At 46.6% G+C, this 22,034-nt stretch overlaps 2 protein-coding genes across 7 annotated transcripts; one reads left to right on the top strand and one right to left on the bottom strand.

Moving 5' to 3' along the window:
* Positions 1 to 1,109: 1,109 nt before the first annotated feature.
* Positions 1,110 to 7,380, bottom strand: abcf3 (ATP binding cassette subfamily F member 3). Its single transcript, XM_014472204.2, has 21 exons — positions 7,270 to 7,380; positions 6,502 to 6,649; positions 6,347 to 6,423; positions 6,196 to 6,251; positions 5,968 to 6,065; positions 5,676 to 5,798; positions 5,332 to 5,598; positions 5,170 to 5,250; positions 5,028 to 5,087; positions 4,899 to 4,955; positions 4,804 to 4,826; positions 4,641 to 4,696; positions 4,356 to 4,556; positions 3,945 to 4,021; positions 3,774 to 3,818; positions 3,552 to 3,684; positions 3,386 to 3,474; positions 2,866 to 2,957; positions 2,657 to 2,789; positions 1,613 to 1,700; positions 1,110 to 1,540 (listed from the first exon to the last, which is right to left on the bottom strand). The coding sequence occupies exons 1-21, from the start codon at positions 7,340 to 7,342 to the stop codon at positions 1,382 to 1,384; spliced, it is 2,136 nt and encodes a 711-aa protein (XP_014327690.1). The 5' UTR covers positions 7,343 to 7,380; the 3' UTR covers positions 1,110 to 1,381.
* A 1,492-nt stretch (positions 7,381 to 8,872) lies between these two features.
* Positions 8,873 to 20,161, top strand: lrch3 (leucine rich repeats and calponin homology domain containing 3). Of its 6 annotated transcripts, none has more exons than XM_023351582.1 (20): positions 8,873 to 9,154; positions 11,415 to 11,559; positions 12,572 to 12,698; positions 12,786 to 12,891; positions 12,968 to 13,104; positions 13,170 to 13,273; positions 13,353 to 13,446; positions 13,543 to 13,624; positions 13,706 to 13,848; positions 13,971 to 14,026; positions 14,113 to 14,158; positions 14,235 to 14,387; positions 14,565 to 14,609; positions 14,756 to 14,809; positions 15,146 to 15,179; positions 15,259 to 15,372; positions 15,811 to 15,908; positions 15,982 to 16,119; positions 16,193 to 16,270; positions 19,597 to 20,161. In XM_023351582.1, exons 1-20 carry the CDS (start codon positions 8,905 to 8,907, stop codon positions 19,744 to 19,746), a joined length of 2,154 nt encoding a protein of 717 aa, XP_023207350.1. In that variant the 5' UTR covers positions 8,873 to 8,904; the 3' UTR covers positions 19,747 to 20,161. The 6 variants fall into 6 exon arrangements, with proteins under 6 accessions (XP_023207350.1, XP_023207348.1, XP_023207349.1 ...); XM_023351580.1 differs by lacking the exon at positions 19,597 to 20,161 and adding an exon at positions 16,909 to 18,582 and having other exon boundaries at positions 13,709 to 13,848; XM_023351581.1 differs by lacking the exon at positions 19,597 to 20,161 and adding an exon at positions 16,909 to 18,582 and having other exon boundaries at positions 14,568 to 14,609.
* Positions 20,162 to 22,034: the final 1,873 nt, after the last annotated feature.

Below are 22,034 nucleotides of genomic sequence, written 5' to 3'. Positions count from 1 at the left end.
GCTAACATTAGCATTAGCACCACCTCTGTTTTGAGAATGAATAGTCCACCACCTGCTGTGGACATTCACGTTAGCATACTGGTAGCTGTTCATAATCTCAATGTAAAAAATGTTTTTGGTTTTGTGTCGCGGTATTTATTCGTGCAGAAGTTAGAATGAGCAGCGTTACAAGCTATTCGCTGTTAGCATGTCATGACGCGGCAGACCCGAGCCTCCGTCTTCCACCCTCTTCCTGTCGGAATACTGTTATACGAAGACCACTGCTAACGCCGAACAAATATTTAAAAGACACTCGGGTATGAGCTACACATTAAATTTCCCTTTGGAAAGAATGAAATGTTTTTGAATTAAATTGAATGAAAGGTTGTTAGCCTGCTAGCATGTTAGCATACTAAAAATTAACCAGATAATTACGAGTTGATTCTGGACTTCCAGGGAAACTGAGACATGAAAGTTCGGTTACCAGACTACAGAACTGGTACGAGACCACAGGAAGAACGCATCAATGATACAGAACCAACACTACCAGAAGACATGCAGAATTATCAATATCTTTCCAACAGATAGACGGATCCAAATCCGTTCACCTGGATCAGCCTGTACCTGCCAATCTGTCCGTGATTGTTTTTGAGATGAGCTACAGGGTCAGTTGTCCAGGTCGGCATCTTAAAGAGGTGAATCACCTAAAAACTAGAAAATAAACACACTGACACCTTCCAAAGACCCCAGGTCATTTTTTGCCAAAAGTATTATTTAGATTAAACCATCTTTTGGCAATCACCACCCTTTGGTGATTTTTTTCTCCCTTTTTGAAAAATCCCTTCTCACCAAGAAAAACAAAAAACTAATTTAGGAAGTTGACGTTATACTTCGGTTATCCCTTGAGCAAGTTGCTAGCACTCGTATGCAGGTGTAGTGGAGGAAGTTCCCTTTAGTTGAATTTCCTGCTTTCTGCTACAAAACACAAAAACAGATCATCAATTGCATTTGAATTGGCTGGAGTGCAGCAGAACCACAGCTGGTTCTGGTAAAACCGGGCTCATGGTGTGAAATGTTGTGGATATTCTGCTCCCTTTCTCTCAGGTGAAGAAGATGAACAGAAACTGGACTTCATGGCATCATGTTTTATTTTCTGGTCCTTTAAATCTCATAAAATCTCAGAGGTCTCAACAGATTCTGTTTGACCCAACATTTAAACTCGAGTCGTTCCTAATCCAGACTTCTCTGAGACTGCACCAGGTGACCCCCAACAGCCAATCACCTCGCAGCAGGTCGCCTGAGCAGAGGATGACAGTTCTGGTCCTCCCATGTACTCCAACTGCTCATTGGCTGCTTCTCCAGGATCCCTGGTGGGCGTGGTCAGTCGACAGGGGGCGGGGCCTCACAGGTAGCCCTCCTTCTTGAACTGCTCTTGCAGGATGTCCCGGTACTCGTCAAAGCCGCCGTCGACCCGCCACACCTTCCCGCTGTCGCACACCCACAGCTCCTTACACACCAGGCGGATAAGGCGCTCGTCGTGAGACACGAGGATGACCCCGCCCTGTAGGGGGCGCCAGACAGGTTAGGGGCTAAGGTGAGACACTGGGTCAGGAGGAAGAGCGGACACACCCACCTTGAACTTGTTGAGCGCTTTGGCCAGAGCCTCGATGGTCTCCATGTCCAGGTGGTTGGTCGGCTCGTCCAGGATGTAGAAGTTCGGACTGAAACACAGATGAACGTGTCAAACTCAAGGTCCGGGGAGCCAAATCCGGCCCGCTGTAAGTTTTTATGTGGCCCTCTGGAGTCCAGTACAGGAATCTGATCCAAAGAGTAAATTTTGCTCCAAGTCCAGAAAAATAAAAGTTGTTTATAGCCACAAATGTTACATGTTAATCAATTAATTGCATAATAAAATAAAATGAGCTCAATAATTTATATTCTGATGATTAATATTTTTTGAATAGTTTTTTTTTTACAGAAATGTCAAATTTTATTCATGGGTTAGGTTGTGTGTGTGTTTTTTCCCTTTTTGTTTATTATTTATTAATTATTATGATTCAGTTTATTATTTGGGTGTTAAATGGTACTACTATGATAATGATAAAAGTGAAAATAAAAACTGTTTTCTTCTCCTTTAGGTAACTCTGGTTGTGATTGTATGGCGCAACAATCTTTGCCCTGCAAACACCAATGCTGTTCTTGAAAAGAAATTTAAAACTGTTCTTTAGGACACCAGTCACATAAAGTATGATTTTTATCACTAAACTTTAATCATATTTTCAATTTTATTGGTATGTTTTGATATTTCAATGAAAAAAACTGTGGAGGAAATAGTAAAAGTAACAATCCTGAGAAGACAAACAGTTTTTTTAAACATAATTTGGAATTTATTATGACAAAAATAAATCTAAATTCTTATTATAAGAATTTGTTAAGATGAATGAGAAACAGTGAGATAAAAGCCACTCCGGTGGTTTCTGGATGGTAAAACATCTGATTTGCTAGATTCCAGAGGTTTATGAAACGGCTCATTTTCTAGACACCAAAATAGATTTTATTGCCAAAAACAGCTGCATGTTTTTTTTATTTAGCGCCTGGGCTGTTTTTCTTTTCTTGTTTTAGAAGCAATAGAAAACCAAATGAAAGTACAACGCCGTGCAAAATGTGACTGCGTTACCATGGCATGGTCATCTGGGCGAACGCCACGCGGCTCTTCTGTCCCCCCGACAGGCTGGCCACCGGCCGCGTGGCCAGCTCCCCGGTGATCCCGTAACCTCCCAGCTGGTGCCGGTACTCCTCCTCTGTCCGACCTACGGCACAAACACAGCGGCCAATCAGGGCTCGCCGCCCAGCCACGGGTCACGGATCTGTTGTCACCATAGTTACCGGGAAACTTGTTAAGTAGCAACTCCACGGCACAGACATTCAGGTCCAGCTGGTCCACGTGATGCTGACTGAAGTAACCGATCTTCAAGTTCCTGTCAAAGAGACGCCAGTTATACGCCAGGTGGAAAAAAACAAAGGCTGTCTCCAAATTTCATCCTGCAAAACTTTCCCCAGGTTCTTTAACTGCAGCACAAAAAGGCAACAAATGTTCTCGTATCAAATCATGAACAAGCCCTCATCAAATCAAAACGTTCTCCTGATCGAACAGTAAAAATTATCAGAAAAAAACGGTTCTTCAGTTCAAAAAGAAAATTGTCCTGATCTAAAAATGAAACTTCAATAAAAAACCCCCAAAAAGTTTCCTATTTAAAAAGTAAAGATTCCCCAATCAAAGCGTAAAGGTTTTTGATTACACAGATTTCTGATTAAACCTTTCATCAGAAACATTTCTTTAACCGTTAAAATAGATTATTAGTTTATTCACAGTCAGCCAATCTGATTGGACGCCAGGCGGTCTCACCTGTGAGCTTGTCTGATGCCACTGACTGGCGTCAAGTCGTCCATCAGCAGTTTGAGGATGGTACTTTTACCGGCACCATTTTCACCAACCTGCCAGCAAAACCAGTTCAGAATAGGTGCTTTAAATCTTGGACTAGGTGACTTTCTGATCAACTGATGATACGTACGATGCAGATGCGAGACTCGAGGTCAGCCGACAGGTTCAGTCCGGTGAAGAGCGGCTGATCTTGACTGTAGTAAAACTCTACTTCATCTAACTGAAGAATAGGGGGAGACAACTTCTCAAAGTTATCTGGAAACCTACAAGAAAACAGGAATAAATGAATCCATAACCAGCATCATCTCTTCTCTGGTGGATCGTCCAGTTTGTGAAGGCCTCAGCTTCTTACCTCAAAGTGGTCTCCGATTCTTTCTGAACTGGTTTTAGCTCCGGTCTGCAGGACACAACAACGGTTACATCAGCAGGAGAAGCAATGCAACTCCAGAAACAGTAAAACACAAAACACAATGTCCATGAAAAACACAATGATAAACAACATGAGGTCAGGATGGGAACTTACAGCTTTTCCAGGAGCTTGATCTTACTCTGGACCTGGGCAGCTCTGTTGGCGTTGTACCGAAATCTGTCAATGAAAACCTGAAACACAAACACTTTCAGTGTTAGTTTGAGCCCGGGGTCCCTTCAAGTTTTAGCCTAAGCCCATGGCAGCTTCAGGAGTTAGCCTGAGCCTGCGGTCACTTCAGGAGTCAGCCAGAGCCCGAGGCAGCTTCAGAACTTAGCCTGAGCCCGCAGCAGCTTCAGGAGTTAGCCTGAGCCTGCTGTCGCTTCAGAACTTAGCCTGAGCCCGTGGCAGCTTCAGGAGTTTGTCTGAGATAATTTGGAGCCTGGGATTACTAAATATTATTCTGATTCCAGGATCATTTCAGGTATTAGCTTTAGCCCTGTAGTGTCTTGTAGTACCCGGTAGTACCTGTATGTGTTGCCTGTACTGCATCTGAGCCTCGTACTCTCGATGCTGGTTCTTCAGGCGATCCTCTTTGGTCTTCAGGAAGTTCTCGTAGTCGCCACGGTAAGTGTCCAGCCTCTGCGAGTGCAGGTGGATGATGTCTGTCGCCACGGCATTCAGGAAGTTTCTGTCGTGGGAGACGACCAAGATGGTGGACTGCCACGTCTGAGGGGGACGAGTCATTCAGCTCACATTAGCTCGCGGCTAATGACTCCATTGTTTCCTATGAGTGATGCTATGGCTACAGACCTGCAGGTAGTTCTCCAGCCACAGAATGGCTTTGATGTCCAACATGTTGGTAGGCTCTGAAACACACACAGTCATTAGAGGACTGCCAAGAGGACGAGGCTAGCTGAGGGTGTAGCTGGCTGAGGGCGGTGCTAGTTAGGCCAGGGCTAGATGGGTAACTTACCGTCCAGCAGCAGCAGGTCAGGTCTGGTGGAGAAAACACAGACAGGTTAATCAGGGATCATGTGACCTGACGGAGAGGAAACGTTGGAAACTCACCGAGCGAAGAGTGCCCTGGCCAGCGCCAGCCTCATCCGCCATCCTCCGGAGAACTCCCTGCACACAGAGAACATGCGGGTTCCGAGTGGTCCAGACACAGAAAAACAACAATGTCTGACCGTTACTCACTTGGTGGGCTGCTGTTGCATTCTGGGAGAAAACCCGAGACCGGCCAGTATGACTGAGGCTCTGATTGGACGATAAGATGCGGACAGGATAAAGAATCGTTCCAGTACCATTCTCTGTGCAACTAATGTGTTGCCATAGTTACCGTGCCGGGGCCTTGTCGGCTTCGATCTCCTCCAGTTTGGCGTAGATCTCAGACAATCGCACGCTCTCCGTCCCGTCGGCCCTGAAACAACAACAACCCAACGTCACAGTTTGCACTGAGACGTAATCGCCCGCCGCAGCCCGAACATTAGCCTGATCTTACGTTCCGTTGGCGATTCGCGCGTTGAGCCGCTGCTCCTCGTTCAGCAGGTCCTCGCGCTTGGTGTCGCTCTCTAGCACACTCTGCAGTGCTATTGTGTCGTCTCCTGCCACTTCCTGCTCCACATGAAGGATGGAGATGTGGGCCGGTACTCTCAGGTTCCTGCTAGCTAGCATCTTCAGCAGCGTGGTCTTCCCCAGACCGTTCCGACCAATCAGACCATACCGCCGGCCCGACGCCAAGGACAGCTCCGCCCCCTGCAGCAGACATCTGAGCGCAACAACACATGGAATGAAGCACGATTTTAAACACTGCCACCTGCTGGCTGTGATGAGGGCGGTCCTCACCTCTCTCCAAACGAAATGTCAAAGTTCTCGATTCGGATGTCGTAGCTGCGGTTCTTCCCTGACTGATCAGCGCGGCTTTCCTTCTTATTGCTGGCCTGACTGGCTGACGCTTCCTCCAGAACCCTGGGAGGACAGGTGAGTAAATGTGAGAGAGAACAAATGGGAGGACACAGGTGAGGAAATGTGAGAGAAGACAGGTGAGAGAACAAGTGGGGACAGGCAAGAAGAAGAGACAGATGAGTAAATTTGAAAGGAGACAGGTAAGGACAGGTGTTGCCGCTCAGTGACTCACAGCGGACCGGTGGCTTTCTGAGTATCCCTCTCGGTCCTGCGCTCATTCTTGGCTTTCAGCTTGGCTTCAGCTTTTTCTAGCTTCTTGGCATCAACCGTCTGGAGAGCGACAAGAACACAGAGACAGAAGGTCAGAGGTCATTAGAACCCATCTCTACAGCAGGCCAGGGGGAATCACAGAGGCTGAGTTTGCTTTAAGGTCAGTAAGTAAATATGAGTTCAGACTCACTGTGTTCTGGGGACGTTTCATCATCCAGATTCCCTGGATGTCCTGGGCTGTTGAGACTGATGAGAACCACACAGATCAACATCAGGCTGATAAAAACCAAAAACAAAAAAACACTAGACAAAACTGGGCGACCATCTTAGTCCAACATTACCAGAGTCAGCGGACATCTGAGAGAGCTGTACTGGAGCGTCCAGAAGCATCTGCTTCTGAGGATGATGATGGTTGTTCCTGGAAACACAAACCTCATGTTTACCTCCTGATCATCATCATCATCATCGACAGACCAATCACATAGAGGGATCTCACAGCTTCAGGGTGTTGAACATCTGCAGGCAGATGTCTCTGACGTCGTCCTCGTTTTTACTGTCAGCAGAAACGTCCTGCAGGACGCCACCGATGGCGTCAAACACCTCCTCGCCATCCTCAAAGTCAGAGGCGCCGCTGTCCAACACACCTGTAGCACATTACCATGGTTACACTCCAGTCAGCTGGACCACATTTCCAGGTAGGGTAGAGAAACACGTTGGCAGGAAAACCCTGGGGTTTTACATCTCCAAAGTGGCTCCTAGTAACACATTGGTTCTATTTAAAAGGTCTGGAGAAGGTTGACCTTTGACCCCACCAACTACAGCATCTAATGTGAGTGGTCATAATGTTGTGCCTGAGTCATACTTTGCCAGTGAAGCTAACTTTAAAACAGAGAGTGCCTGACACGTGCTGAGTCTGAGTAGAGCCCTGTTTGTAGTCCAACCTCATCCTTACTTTCCTACAAACATGGCGCCCGGTTTCCTGCTGTTCTGAAGGGCCCCGAATGGCAGCTGCTGTGGGTCTAATTCTGAGCCAGATTTAGCCCGAACCAGGCGCGGGTCGGCGCTCCCTGGGTGTCCCGGCTCCGGCTCATTCACCCCGGGGAGCCGAGCCGCCAGAGAGCCGCGGCTGCCCGGCTCACAGACTCCCTAAAGGCCGCTGTGTGGGTACCAACCGGAGCCGGCGGCCGCTGGCTTCGTTCCCCCCTCCCGGCACTAAGCGCCGATAAGCTGCCGGCACACAGCTACTCTTTCCCCGGTGTCTCACCTGTGATGTAGTCGAAGAGCTCCGTGTCAATCTCAGGAAACTCTCTCTTCAGGATGTCCACGTACGTCGCCATGATACCCGGCCCTGGACACCACTGAAGTGCGCATGCGCCAGAATGCGACACCTCTCAGGATTATGGGGGATGGAGTCTATTGGTTCCGTGACGTCAACGCGAAAGGCCTCTCAAATTCAAAAATACTTTATTAATCCTAGAGGTAGATCAAATGTAACTTATATCATCCGCATTTGTTCAAACATTTGTTGCAGGTGCTGATAAATGTTAGCAGGTATGATCTAATGTAGCAGTCTGTATTACTGCAGATATGAAGACGCCTCTGACTGAAGACACTGTTTTTTCTTTACAGCCTGATGAAGAGGATGCTCAGGGTTTCATTCCGTTCGTTTCTCATGCTTTTCAAAATGGAAAATATTCCATAAATATCTATTAAATATCAATTTAAAAATCAGATGTACAAAGAAGCAAATCCTTCTGTGTGCCAGATAAGTTTAATAATTTTATTTTGATTGTTCCTAAACTTTCAACTTTGATCTTAAACAAGTCATTTGATCAAAAATGTAATTTAATTATTTAATCATAATTAATCATTTTAGTATTTATAAATTATTTTAATGGTTTTTCCAACTAGGAAATTTGAATTTTCGAGTTTTCATTACAAATGGGAGTAGTACTGTAGAACTATCAGGAGTACTATACAGTACTCTTAATGATCAGTCTATATTAGTTATAAGTGCATGAATACACTAATATTTCATAGTGTGGTAGAATATAGAAAATCTATCATCAGTCTGTATGTAGTACTTTGTATCAACAGTATTTATATTAGTTTATTTCAGTGATAGATCTGTAGTACTGTAGTTGTATTAAAATGCGTAGCAGGCTATAATTGTTGTGTACTATAGCATTTGTGGCTTGGCTGTAGTGCAGTATGTGTTGGTATACAGTGGTATATATGGTCACTTTGTAGCACTGCAGTAATATTACAGTCAGCCTGTAGGATTGTGTTAGTGTTAGCAGTAGTACACAGTCATGTTTATAATCATTTTGTACTACTGTAATATTATAAAGCAGTATAATGGTATTTTGCATCAGTAATATTAATAGCAGCACAAATAAATATTTATGAGTGTGCAGCACTCTAGTAGTATTAGTATATGACTGTATTTAGGGTCAAACTACAGTATTGTGGCTGTATTAGTAGGAATATACTATAGCATATGTGCTTTGCCTGTTAGTGTACAGAATTTTTAGTCACTCTGTAGCAACGCTGTAATTTACGGAAGTATCATGATTGGTCTGTAGTACTATATTTGTGTCTGTAGAATATGTAAGACTTATTACAATAATTGTAATAAGTCTTAAATACCAAATTGCTATTAGAGTATAGAAGTATTTGGGGTCAGTCAATAGTACTGTGGCAGTATAGTACTCTGTAAGTATAAGGCTATACAGAAATATGTGTAGTCACTATGTAATAATGTATTAATATACAGAAGTACTATGTAGTACTAGAAGCAGTGTTTCTGGTCAGTTTTGCGCTTCCTCCTCGCGCCGCACTGCGCATGCTCCTCTCCACAGCAGCCGTTAGCATTGGGGGCTAACAGCCGGAGCGTGTAATGGCGGCCTCGGTGTTACTGGGGTCTGCGGAAAGCACCGGACTCAACTTCACGGTCGGAGCCGGTGGCAATGCTATCCTCGGAAACTCTAATGGACTGGGCCAGGCGGGCCCAGCGTCCTGGAACCGCTCCCTGGACCGGGCGCTGGAAGAAGCGTCGGTTAGCGGCTGTCTGAACCTCAGCGGCAGGAAGCTGAAGGAGTTTCCCCGGAGCGCCGCCAACCACGACCTGACCGACACCGTCCGGGCCGGTAAGTGAGGTCCAAAAGCGGCCAGCAGAACCATAGAGTCCGAGCTCTGTTGGGAGTGGTGAGGTGGTTAAGAGGGGTGTTTTAGGGATCTTAACGGGGGAAAAGTTGAATCCATCTTCCAATTCCAGAGGAGGAGGATGGAAAACAGTGAGGGCCGGTGTTGTGACAAACTGCGAGCCCCGGCTACATGAGGTCCGGCTTCCTCTTCTTTCAACGGCGTCACACGCTCTTTGGTCGCTAACCGCTCAGATCAGACAGAAAAGGGGATGTTTGGTTATATTTTCCAACAGGGTCAAAGTTTAAAATTATCTCCTTCATGGAGGAACCTCTGCTTAGCACTGGTTACCAGTATTCCCAGTTAACACTGGCCGTATGACGCTGGTGTTATGACTGTTATAATTTTAACTCGTTATAAACCTGCTCTGCTTCAGGCTGGTTTCTCATGAAGGTGAGGCCGAGGGATGAACTGTTTATCAGGGGTAACAGATGATGACAGCACACCGGTGCGGTCCGGTTAAACACAAACAGCCGGTTTTATTCTGCAGTCTCTGGTGATTCAGCTGGTCCGAGGTTCGGTTCGGATCAGACCCTGTAGGAAAGGTGAAGACACACCTGTGTGGCTTTGTTGTTTTGATTTGAACGCCTACTGCTGGCTCCGCCCCTTTGGGACGGTGTGGACCAGGAAACAAGCGCCCCCCTAAAAGAGCCAAATCAGCCGATTATTGATCAGGCATAACACAGATGAACCAAATTATGATTTATTTTAATAATTTATACACATGTAGTGTGATCTATGAGGCTCCACTGGAGATGGGACAAATGGGGAGAAAAGGAAGCAAAAGATGATGAAATTGTAGGTAAAAATACAGGAAGATTGATTACAATGTGCTTATTTTGGGGTTCAGTGTGGTCGGGGAGGGGCATAACGGAGAGCAGATGTAGGCTCCCTTTGTTTGTGTCAGACTGTGATGGAGGAGGAAACTCAGCAGGAACTCCATCATCTGCACTGCTTCATTTCTTCTTTTTTTATTTTATTCATCGTGTTTTCTGTTGAGTCTGGTTTTTGACTGTGTGCAGCTGGAAAGATTTTTGATCTTACTTTTAATACTCTCTGACAGTTGTTATGATGGTAACCATGGCAACAAGGCGTTCTTTCACAAACAGGAGCGGCTGATTAGCATCTCAGAATTCTGAGGTAACACCTGAACTACAACCCAAAATCCCAGAAGAGATCATCTCTACTGCCCTGATATGGAGCTACTAGCATGTTATTACTATCTTCAGTCAGAGGCCTCTTCAGATTTGCTGCAAACTTGACTGCTGCTGGAGATTCTTAATGCCCACAATGACTCTTTGAAGATGCTTGTATGATTCCACAACATTTAGCTTTCCTTTAGGATGAATGAAGTGTTTCCAAACAGGCCAGATTGATCAATTTAAAGCCATATCTACCATCTATGGTCCATCTAACGTTAGACTGTTGGGTTACCATGGTAACCGATGCTGAACACACTGGTTGCCTGAAGAAGGTTCTGCCTCGGGTTCTGTTCCTGCTGTAAACAGGAGCACCTGGTGACCGACTAACTGAGCGTGCTCAGATCGCTCTCCGTTAACTGAGCGCGCTCAGATCGCTCTCCGTTAACTGAGCGCGCTCAGATCGCTCTCCGTTAACTGAGCGTGCTCAGATCGCTCTCCGTTAACTGAGCGCGCTCAGATCGCTCTCCGTTAACAGGGGCACTGATCACCTTCAGAACCGCTCTGATAGCAGCTTCTCTCTCTGCGGTTCCTGCCAGATCAAAGTGATATCCAACTTTGTGGTTTTGGTCTGTGGCTCACCCCTCTCCCTCAACAGCTCAAACTACGTTACCCAGAACTCCCGGCTGCAGCTCCATCTCTCCCAGAATCTGAGCCTAGGGCCTGGTGGCAAACAAACAAACAGGAAGTCCCCCAACGAACCACTTCCTGTTTGTGATGGTGGATTGATGAGCATCACCAGCTGCTGTTACAAACAAGGAAGCTGGGGTTACCATGGTGATGAGTGCTTCCTCACAGCTGCTCTGATAAATATAGCGTTTGTGGGTCGGCTCTGCATCGTGTCGCTGGCAGTGGAGTCAGCGGGGACTTTGGGAGGAGAACAACGGCAGCAGGGAGGAGTCCGGGTGATTCAGCAGAATCACTTCAAATATGGAGTCAGAGAACCAGAACCATCTGATGATTAATCACCAGAACCAGAGTCTAACTGATCTGTGTGTGTGTCCAGATCTGTCCCGGAACCGGCTGTCGGAGCTTCCTCTGGAGGTTTGCCTCTTCGTGTCTCTGGAGTATCTGAACCTGTACCAGAACTGCCTGAGGTCTCTGCCGGACGGCCTGGTGAACCTGCAGGCCCTGACGCACCTGAACCTCAGGTCACACACACACGCACACACACACACACAGCAGAATGTACACACACAAACGTCCACCTACTTCTATACAAACTGAGGATTTTACATGTATTGTAAAGTTTGATGTTTTATCCCGTCGTCTTCATCTGTAAGCCTGTAGAGAATTGGAAGATAGGAAATGGAACTGCTGTATGAACAGACTTCAAAATAAGAGCATGAATATAAACATCTAATTACTTGAAGAATTCATAAGCAAAACTTCATCAATAATGTTGAACTTTAATGTTTAATGGTGAACTAAGCAGAATTGCGGATTAGCTGATGCAGCTACTCTTGATGCAACGCATCAGTTGCAAATTTTTTGTGTTCTATGTTTGTGTGTATTGTCTCTGTAAATTATGCTAATAAGAGAAATGAAATAAATTAGTACTTTAGGATTTATCTGGGTTAGTAAAGAGTTAGTAAAGGGCTAAGTTAAAAACTAGCTCTGGTATTGTTACCACAGCTAATTTTATGCTTATCATTTAAATTCCTCTAAATTTAATTTAGAAGAAGCTAAGTGTGTTAAATTTTTTCAAAGTTGGCAAAACTTCACCATAAAGTTTAACATTTTAGAATTTATCCAGAAAATTTAATTTAGAAAAGCTAAGGTTGCCAAACCTTTTCTAAATTAGCCTCACTATTATTAACACTTCAGAATTCATCTGGAAAACTGTACACAGGAGAAGTTAAATGCAGCCAAAGTTTCCAAAAAAGTAAAAAACTAGCTTTATTATTATTAACAGAAATCATTTTAAGTTTAGCACTTGGGAATTGATCTGGAAAGCGGCAAAACGGTGGGCTAAAAGTTAGCCCTGCTGTTTATTTTTAACTTACTGCTTTAGAATTCATCTGGACAAATGTATTTAGAGGAAGATAAATGCACTAATAACTTTCAAAGTTAGCAAAATGCTAAGTTAAAACTTAGCTTTGCCATTAGCGGTAGAGTGGCCTCCACCTCTGCTGACCGGTCTGTCTGTCCGTCCTCCTCTAGTCGGAACCAGCTGTCCGTCCTGCCGGCCGTCGTCTGCAGCCTTCCTCTCAAGGTTCTGATTGCCTCCAACAACAAACTGGTTTCTCTGCCAGAGGAACTGGGCCAGCTGAGACACCTCACCGAGCTGGTGAGTACGGTTCCTGATGGGCTGATCAGACCCGTTATTGATCAGAACTTTTGTTCGGTTCTGATCTCTTGCTGTCGGGTGCGGCAGGATGTGAGCTGTAACGAGATCCGGACGTTACCGTCCCAAGTGGGTCAGCTGGAGGCTCTGAGAGACCTGAACATCCGGAGGAATCACCTGGTCCGACTCCCTTCAGGTAAACTCACTCAGACACGCCCGGACCAGCCGGGAGAAAAACCAGAACCGGATCAGAACCATGTGACTCCTTTCAGAGCTGGCTGAGCTTCCTCTGGTGCGCCTCGACTTCTCCTGCAACAAAGTGACCTCCATTCCCGTCTGCTACCGCGGCCTGACTCAGCTGCAGGCCATCGTCCTGGACAACAATCCGCTGCAGAGCCCGCCCGCACAGGTACGCAGGAAGTGACATCACAGCTGCTGCTCTGCGGCTGAGCCTAACACCGTTCTGTCCTGCAGATCTGCATCAAGGGGAAGGTCCACATCTTCAAGTTCCTGAACCTGGAGGCCAGTAAGACCACGCCGGAGCTGCCTGAGTTCGACAGGAGACCTCTGACCTCCTGGTCTGACCCCACACACGCACTATAATGCTGCTCCTTCAGAATAAAAGCCTCATGACTGACTGCTGCTGTGTCCCGGCAGTGTTGACGAGGCGTATCCAGGGCGACCGTACGGCGCGCTGGACTCGGGCTTCAACAGCGTGGACAGTGGAGACAAGCGGTGGCTGGGCAACGAGGTCAGACCGTACTGCTGTAGCCGATCCGGCCGGTTCTGATCCGGAGCTCCGGTCCGTCCTGCAGGGACATTAACAGAACCTCGTCTTCTGTTCCAGGTTTCAGAGGAACCGTCAGAGCTGCCGGTCAGAGACCAGAGGCGAGCCGGACCAGGAGGACATGTGCTGCCCAACGGGACATGTGAGACTCTCTCAGCCGCCCACAGACTGTCACCTCCTCACTTCCTCCTCTTTTCCTCCTCACTTCCTCCTCTGTCCCCAGCAGACGGGGAGCTGGAGCAGATAGACTTCATCGACAGCTGTGTGGAGGAGGAAGAGGAGGGGAAGCGCCGTTCAGGAGGAGCAGACCGGAGCAGCCTCAGCTCTCAGTTCATGGCATACATCGAGAGACGCATCACCAGGGAGGTGAGGCTCCGCCCCCTTGTGCTGGAGGCTTTCATTCAGCCTGAGTCAATCAGGAAAAGTCGTTGACCTAAGCAGGACGGATCTTATTTCGAAAAGCTCTGATTTCCTGTTCATGTCTTCAGGGTTCCCCAGTGAAGAACAGCTTGGCTCGGGCGGAAGACATGAAGAGACACAGCAGGTTAATAAAAACATCTAGCCCCGACCACGTCAACCTGTGTCCTCACTTCCTGTCTCACTTCCTGTCTGACTTTCTGTCTCTCTCAGAAACATGGCTGACGGCGTCTCAGCGTCTTCGAGCTCCCAGAGTCAGGTATGATGACGGAGCCGTCTGACAAGAAGCGTCAGCAGCAAACTGGCTCCTCATGTTCTTATCCGTGTTTTTCCAGAGAGCTGGTTCTGGTTATGGTTCTGTTTCCGGTACTGGTTTTGGAGGTGTGGAGAGGATGAGAAGGGAGGCTCAGCTCGCCGCTCTGAGGTACGACGAAGAGCGGCAGAAGAACCGTTCTCTCCAGAGAGACAGCGTCACCAGCTACTCCAAGGTACATAACCAGGCATTCAGACACCAGTTTAACCAGTTGATCACTTTTTTAACCGGTCGCTATTTTAAAAGGTCATAGACCAGTTTAACCATTTTGTTGCCAGTTTTCCAGTAGTTTCTGCAGTACCAGTTTAACCAGCAGGGGGCGTCTCTAACTGGTCCTGCTGTTGTTTTGCAGCAGAAAGCAGCTCAGAGTCCGTCCAAGTCCAGTCCAGAACCTGAGGTGAGTCAGTCTCCATTTCTTACTCATTTACCTGCAGACCCTCTTCTTCTTCGTGTTGATTGGACGGCACAGAGCCGTAGCCCCGCCCCTGTGTTTAGGACACGCCCCTTTATGTCTGTTGATGTGTGTCTGGTGTTTGTTGTCAGAACATCTACCCCTCCAGGCGCTCCACCCACACAGATGACTCTGCCCTCATCATGGTAAGAGCTTGGAGCTCCACCCACAAGCTCGCATCTCATTAACGGTTTTCAAAATAAAAGCATGCAAAGGGATCAGTGGGTTTTCTGCATGTGACATCACAGATTTCTCTCTGTTGGTTTCTGGCCCAAAGATGAAAGAAAACTTCTTCCTTCTGGTTTCTGACCTCTGATCCCTGACCTGACCTCTGTCCCTCTGTCTTTGCATGTTGATTTGAATTGGTGATAGCTTCCTGTTTCCTACTGGTTTCCTCTCTGTCACTTCCTGCTCTAATGGTTTCACTCTCACAGCTCTGGAAGTTCTCAGGTGTGTAACCGTCCTGTGTTTTGTCTTCTCAGCAGGGGGAGGACAGAGCCACCTTGTCTCCTACAGGTAAGAGCAAGACCAACCTGAATACTGCCCTAACCTTACCTACAGCTCCTCCCACTCTGAACCTTCTGTTTCCTCTCAGCCAATCAGTCGCCTTCGTACCCTTGCTCAGGAGGCGGGGCTACCAGTCGGACGTCTGGCCTGCGACCGGAGAGCTTTCTGTATCGCCTCAGTCAGAGGGATGAGAAGAGAAAAGGTGTGTTTTCACCTGTGATGTTTGAATGGATATGTGAATGTCAGCGCAAGGCTTTCTGGGTAAATAAAACCAAAACAAACGTGTTAGCCTAGCGCTAGCAGGAGAAATGGCTCCTGGTCTTTAGCCAAAGACTAAAGCGAAATCCTCCAACCGCTAAAATGTGACGCCTCCATCTTGTTTCCATCTGGTGAAGAAGGAAGTTGCTCTCAGTGTCTTCAGAGGTTTTTGTGTCGTTTCCTTCAGTGGTTCTTGGTGCAGCGCCCCCACAGGCCAGGAGGGGAACAGGTTGGTTTGACTCAGAGCAGAGAGGAAGAGAACCACAGCAGCTGGAAGTGGGGCAGATGATGAAGTTTTGGTTCCAGTAGAATACCGGACTGGTTCTGGAGGTACGGAAAACATTCGTAGCTGGAGTGTAACTGTTCCCTCTCTGCCCTGCAGGGGACGCTGTTTCTGCGCTGCCTCAACCCAAGGAGGAAGCTCCTGCTACTCCTCCTCTGGTGGGTGAAGACGCAGCGCTGGTGGAGCAGCTCAGGAAGGTACGTAGCTCCACCTCCTCCGCCTCTACTGCCCTGTGATTGGTCTGCTCACCGACTCTCTCCTCCCGCCCAGAATATCGAGGCCCGGCTGAAGGTGGCGCTGCCGAGCGACCTGGGCGCCGCCCTGACGGACGGCGTGGTGCTGTGCCACCTGGCCAATCACGTGAGGCCGCGCTCCGTCCCCAGCATCCACGTCCCGTCCCCCGCTGTGGTGAGTGTCTCTGATTGGTCAGTTGATGCTGTCACCCCAGCTGACCTCCGCTGACCTCTCTCTGTCCCTGCAGCCTAAGCTCACCATGGCCAAGTGTCGCCGCAACGTGGAGAATTTCCTGGAGGCGTGTCGCAGGATCGGAGTCCCACAGGTAAACACACACCTAGGAGACGGAGGCTGAATCCAACTCTGTCAGACTGCAGACTGCAGGGAGGACGAGCTAAACTTCAACACCAATACATCAGCGTTTAGATACCTAACAGACTGGCACCCCAACCAGGAGCTTAAAAGCTTCCTGTGTTGAGCCATTCTGTCTGTAATTCACCACAGTGGGCAAAAACAACTAAAGACAAATAAAAAAAAATAAAATTCCTTCTGGATAATTCCTAGCAGTTCACCGATTGCCGTTTTCTGGCCAATCACTGATTTTTAAAAAGCCTGAACTGCTGATTTCAAGTTTGGCTAAGTAGCTAATAGTTTGATAGATCAGAGAGGCTGGTTGTAAATCAGAAACTTTATGCTCACAAACAGCAACTGTCCTCTCAGTGATCTGGCTGTTGACCTCCTGCTCAAGATGAGATGAGCCTTTAAACTGATTGTTGTAACAGAAGTTGCTGTTCAGACGTTTGGATTCAGTCTGAACCATCTGATGAAGTTTCTTCTTCTTCTCCTCTTTCTAAACTAACAGCTGCCTTTCTTCTCTTCATCTTCCTGTCTTCCATTTTGCTTCCTGTTTCACTCCTTCCTCGTTTTTATCCTCCACCGTGTCCATCACACCCACACACTCAGGACCGCCTCTGCTCGGTGGGCGACGTTCTGGAGGGGAAAGGGGGCGGGGTTTACGGGACGCTGCAGGTGTTGCTCTCAATGGCCCCGCCCACTCTTAGCCCCTCCCTCCAGGTCCAGATGGCCGGCTTTGCCCTGTTTTACCTGTCCGTCATGTCGGCTCTCTGCGCCATCTATGTTCACCTGGCGCCGCACGCTTAGACCCCACTGGAACCTCTACAGGACCTCTGTCGGGTTCGGTCCGTTTAGCTGTCGTCTCCCGCTGTAGCTACACCGTTCCTGACGCACAGAAACGTGGAATACTTCATGAACAAGCACAGCTGCAGGTTCCCTCTCCTCTGGAGAACGCCGGGTCCAGTTGGGATGGTCGGTACCTCTAGTGAAGGGTCGTCCAAGTCCAGTCCAGATCTAACATCCTGCAAATCAACCGGTCGGTACCGGGCCTCTGCAGGGCTGATCCGCAGGGCGTCCATGCATCCTTAAAATGTCTTAAATTAATGTAGTTGAGATTAAGGCCATAAAACTTGTTAAACCCATTTTAAAAAACCAAGTTGGCCTGAAACATGTTAATCACAGGTGTTACGTTTTGTCACGGCAGAAATATTTGTTCTCATGTACATATGGAAGTGACAGATTATATATTTTTTTCTGTTCAGACTGCTGTGGAAAAAGTCAGATATGAAATGAAAAAAATTGGATTAGGGTCGCGTTTGCCTGCTCTGTGAACGTAGCCTAGCTAATGCTGCGTTCAGACCAAACTGTTTTGCCAAAATGTAGCCAGCGCCTCAAGTTGGACGCATCAGAATCGTCTGTTGTCCGTTGTATTCTGATGGCGACATAGATGGGGGACACAACCATATCTGCCATCTTTGCTAGCTAGAATTAGCCTGCTAATTAGCATCGGGGCCTCCACATCCTGACAGGACACCAACTACAGGTCAATACGTCACATAGCTCAGTCTCTGTGATTGACGTGCTACACGCCCGGCGGCGCACCGTAGACGTGCATCCATGTGTGCGCATCGAGTCGCGTTTGGTCTGAACGCAGCATTAGAATCTGGACTGGGACTTGTGGACCTGAACTGGGGATGGTTATGGGACTTGTGGATTCAGCACAAACATTTTGGACGCAGCCCAGATTCTGTGGGTTTGACTGGGATTTGTTAGGTTAGTTTCAGACCTCTGACTGCACTGGGACATTTGGACTTGGACTCTGACTTTTCTGGGACTTGTACCAGGACTTGTTTTGGCTTGAACTGGGATTTCGTGGACCTGAGGATAAGCCGTAACGTGTCTTTGCCGTTGTTCGCCGAGTCGCAGAGGATCATGCCTCAGCTAGAGGCAGAACTTCCTGTCCGTTTGGTCCGTTTCCTGCCTGCTGAAGCTCCGCCCCCTCGTGCCTTACGTCCGCCTGCCTGTCTGAGTGTTTTTTACCGTTCTGACCGCGTGAAGCGGGTCAGGACCAGAACAGAACCGAGTCCGGGACTCTGGGAGTCGTCTCCATGGTAACCATTATGTTCTGCTGCTGCTGTGAGGTCAGGATGAGGTCACACCCCCTGACCGTTCCCCTTTTTATAAGATGATGATGATGATGATGATGATGATGATGATGTGTTTTTAACCTCGGATCGGTTTGGATTTTTCCTCTTGATTCTCTAAATAAAGTCCAGAAAACCATTTTGACTCATTTTTTCCCCTGAGCTCACCTGAGTTAGCAGAAATATTTCCAAGCTTTTCTCCTCCTGAAACGATTAATCAGATTAATCGAGATGAGCCAGCTAGTTGATAATTGATTAATCGTTAACTGCAGAATACAGACTCAACAAAAAATACCATTTGCTGAAAGAACAACTTAGAGCTGCAATGAAGTCAAAACTTTACAACAAATATTAACGTTGTACATCTATGATAGAAAAAACAATCATTGTCTGTTATTATTTTGCACCCAGAAATCCTTCAGTAGCAGTTTTAGCTCCACCTGGTTCAGATTCGGTTAAAAAAAACCTCAAATAAATATATTTATTCTGTTTTTATGTATTTCTAAGACATAAGCGATTAAATGAAAAATCTGCAAGTTGCATCTTAGAATTGCAGAAAAAAATTAATTCTGTAAAGAATCTTAATTCCTACTCGATTCAGAATCGATTCAGAACTCTCAGAAATTGATGTTGGTCAATTTGAATCGATTTTAATTCTGCTTAAAATTATATTTTGAATTGTTTTTTTTTTTTAAAGAAAAAGCCAGGCAGCTAAGCTAACCTAATACTGGTGAATGAAGTTACAGATATTTATGCAGAAATGGAGCCTTAGAATTTCTTAAATAAATTTTTTATTTGTCTTTTCGTCTTGTGTCCAAAACTTAAAGTGAATCCCAGAAACAAATTGGTTTCTGAAATAAAAATCGTTTCAGAATCGAATCGCCGGACGCTGAAAGATTCGTATCTCTATTGCAGCCCTACTTGTGAGCGAGAGAAAACGACAGTCCTTTAGACTGCTGACTGGCAGTGCTCAGTAGCAGCACTCCTTCCCTCCATCCCGCATCACTTCCTGTTCTTCCTGCTTCTTTTTCCTGAGTTGCCATGGTTACGGTTGTTTTGTTCCTTAATTTAAGTTGTCATCGTTTGACCCACCTTTCTGTTGACGCCCCGCCCGTCGCTGTCTGCTCTTCTTCTGTGGTGTTTGTCTGTGCAGACTAAGTTGTGTCTTCCACTCCACATCCTGGAGGAGCGAGGGCTCCCCCAGGTGGCCGGGACGGTCAGCGCGCTGCTGGACCTGGCTCCACCCAAGCAGTCCGTCTCCACAACGACGGCAACGCCACCTGGGCCCTCCGTCATCATCTAGCCGCTGCCGCTGCAAGCGCTCAGTCGGCCTCCTGTAACAACCAATCAGAGCTCGCCGAGTTCCCACAGCCAGAAACGAGTCGTTGTGACGCCGTTCAGGAAGCTGTGTGGCGTATGGAAGCCCATCAGTGCCAGGAAGTTAAAATCAGGAGTTATAAATGAAAACGTCGATAATGTTTGATTGTGCTGATTGATCCAGATCAACACTAATGTCTGAGTTTCCATGGTAACAGCAGGTTTTACTGCTTTGACTGGAGGAAAAACGCATAAACAAGATATTTTTTAAACTCTAAAACGTTTTTAGACTATTGGTTGGGAAAAATCAAACTCAGGCAGAGAGTTTTTGACCATTTTGTTCTTGTGGAACATCTGATTGTTTTGCTTTTTTGTGGGAATATTTTTTATAAAGTGAGTGGAAAATTTTATTTTAAAAATTTTCTCTCAATCCTTTAAATTAATCTAAAGTACATACCAATTGAACTGTAAAAATACATTTAAAAACGATTTACTTTTGTGTGAAAAGTTACATTTTACACTGATTTACCATACTTTTTGATTTTAGCTTTTACCTTGCTGGTTGATTTAATTTTTGCTCAAATGGGCTTCCATACAGCGTCCATACAGACTTCTGGCAGGTGAGTGTTTTTCTCTGGATGTTTGAGGCATTCTCACTGATCCCAGTACTGATCCCAGTACACGGGGCTTTCCTACTGGTGCAGGACTGGTAACCTGCTGGAAGCTGCATGTGGATCTGATGGAGACACAAAGAGCTGAGATCAAACCGTCACGACTGAACTGAACGAGTCTTTAGAAACTGAACGAGTCTTTAGAAAATAAATGAGTCTCGATAAACCAAATAATTCTTCAGAAACCAAAATAGTTTTGAGAAACTGCATGAGTCCTGAAGAACTTAACTAGTCTTTAGAAACTAGTTTATGATTCATCGTCTGAATGAGTCTCGAGAAACTAAACAAGTCTTCAGAAACTGGAACAGCTTTGGGCAACTGAATGAGTCTTGAGTAACTAGACTAGTCTTTGGAAACTACGAGTCTCAAGGAAGGGAACTAGTCCTGAGAAAGGAAACAAGTCTTGAGATAGAGTACATCAGTGGTCCCCAAGCCCTGGGCCGCGGACCGGTACCGGTCTGTGGACCAATTGGTACCGGGCCGCGTAAGAAGCAATTAAATATTTTCGTTTTATGAGTTATTTGAGTCTGGAGGATCTTTTATTTTGAAAATCCTTTAACCGGACTCTCTCGGTTCCGTCTTGCCGCCAACATGGAGCCACAAGCAGCAAAATGAGTCAGAAACGGATCAGATTGTTTGGAAAGTTTCTTTGTGAAGGGAAAAGGCCCAGAGAAGAGCCAGGAGGATGGATTTATCCCAGCAGGTGATTCCCACAGTCCAAGCTCTGCATGATATGGTGACCGGATGTTAATGAGGCAATGAAGCTTCAAGCTGCTTCTCCACTAGAGACCAAGAACCCTGAGCATCAGCAACACTTCCGGTCTCATCGTCTCTCATCTCTCCCAGATGGACCGTCTGGTTGCAGAGAAACAAGCTCAGGGCTCCATTAGTCGTTATCCTGAGTTAAAGTTTTCACCAAAGTAAAATGTTCGTTTTTGTGGCGCATCTGTATCTTATTTTGAAGGGATATGTAAACGTTACCATAGCGACCAGAGTCAGAGAGCGTTAGGGCAGTGGAGAGACGAGAGGAGAGGAGCTTATGAGTTTTAGGTCTGGTTCACATGGATTGTGGGCCGATTTTGTGACCACAGAGCCGATAAAAGTCCAACAGGTTCGATCAGGAGCAACACACCACAGAACCGATTCCACTCACGAACATCCCGATTCCAGAAGAGAATCCAGTAAAACCCCCAACAGACCAAACATGAATGTAGAATAATCAAACAGGATGATGATGTAGAAGCAGCAGTGACAGTTTGTGGCTCATTTTAAGCGATAAAAGACATAAAAAGAAAAGATGTTTGATAAAAGATGGCGGAGCAGCCGCTCTATTTGCTGCTCTATGATTTGGAGGTGAGTTGTGTTTTTTCATAGTTAACATTTTTAACTGAATAATCATAACCACATATAATAAACATATAGAAAATTACCTTTACATATAGTAATAAACATTTCCACATATCACCTCTGATGTCGACCGGACTCTCAGTTGCAATGACAACTGTCTGGGATTCCCCGCCGTTCTTACGTCATCGCGCTTTCTGATTGGCTACCTGTCACATTCAACAGGCTGCGTTTCGCACCCAGTCAGTAAAAACATCAC

This window comes from Xiphophorus maculatus, chromosome 18 (assembly GCF_002775205.1).
Source record: "Xiphophorus maculatus strain JP 163 A chromosome 18, X_maculatus-5.0-male, whole genome shotgun sequence".
NCBI lineage: Eukaryota > Metazoa > Chordata > Actinopteri > Cyprinodontiformes > Poeciliidae > Xiphophorus > Xiphophorus maculatus.
Note: the sequence above shows the minus strand (reverse complement) of the source record. Positions and strands in the feature narration are given on the sequence as shown.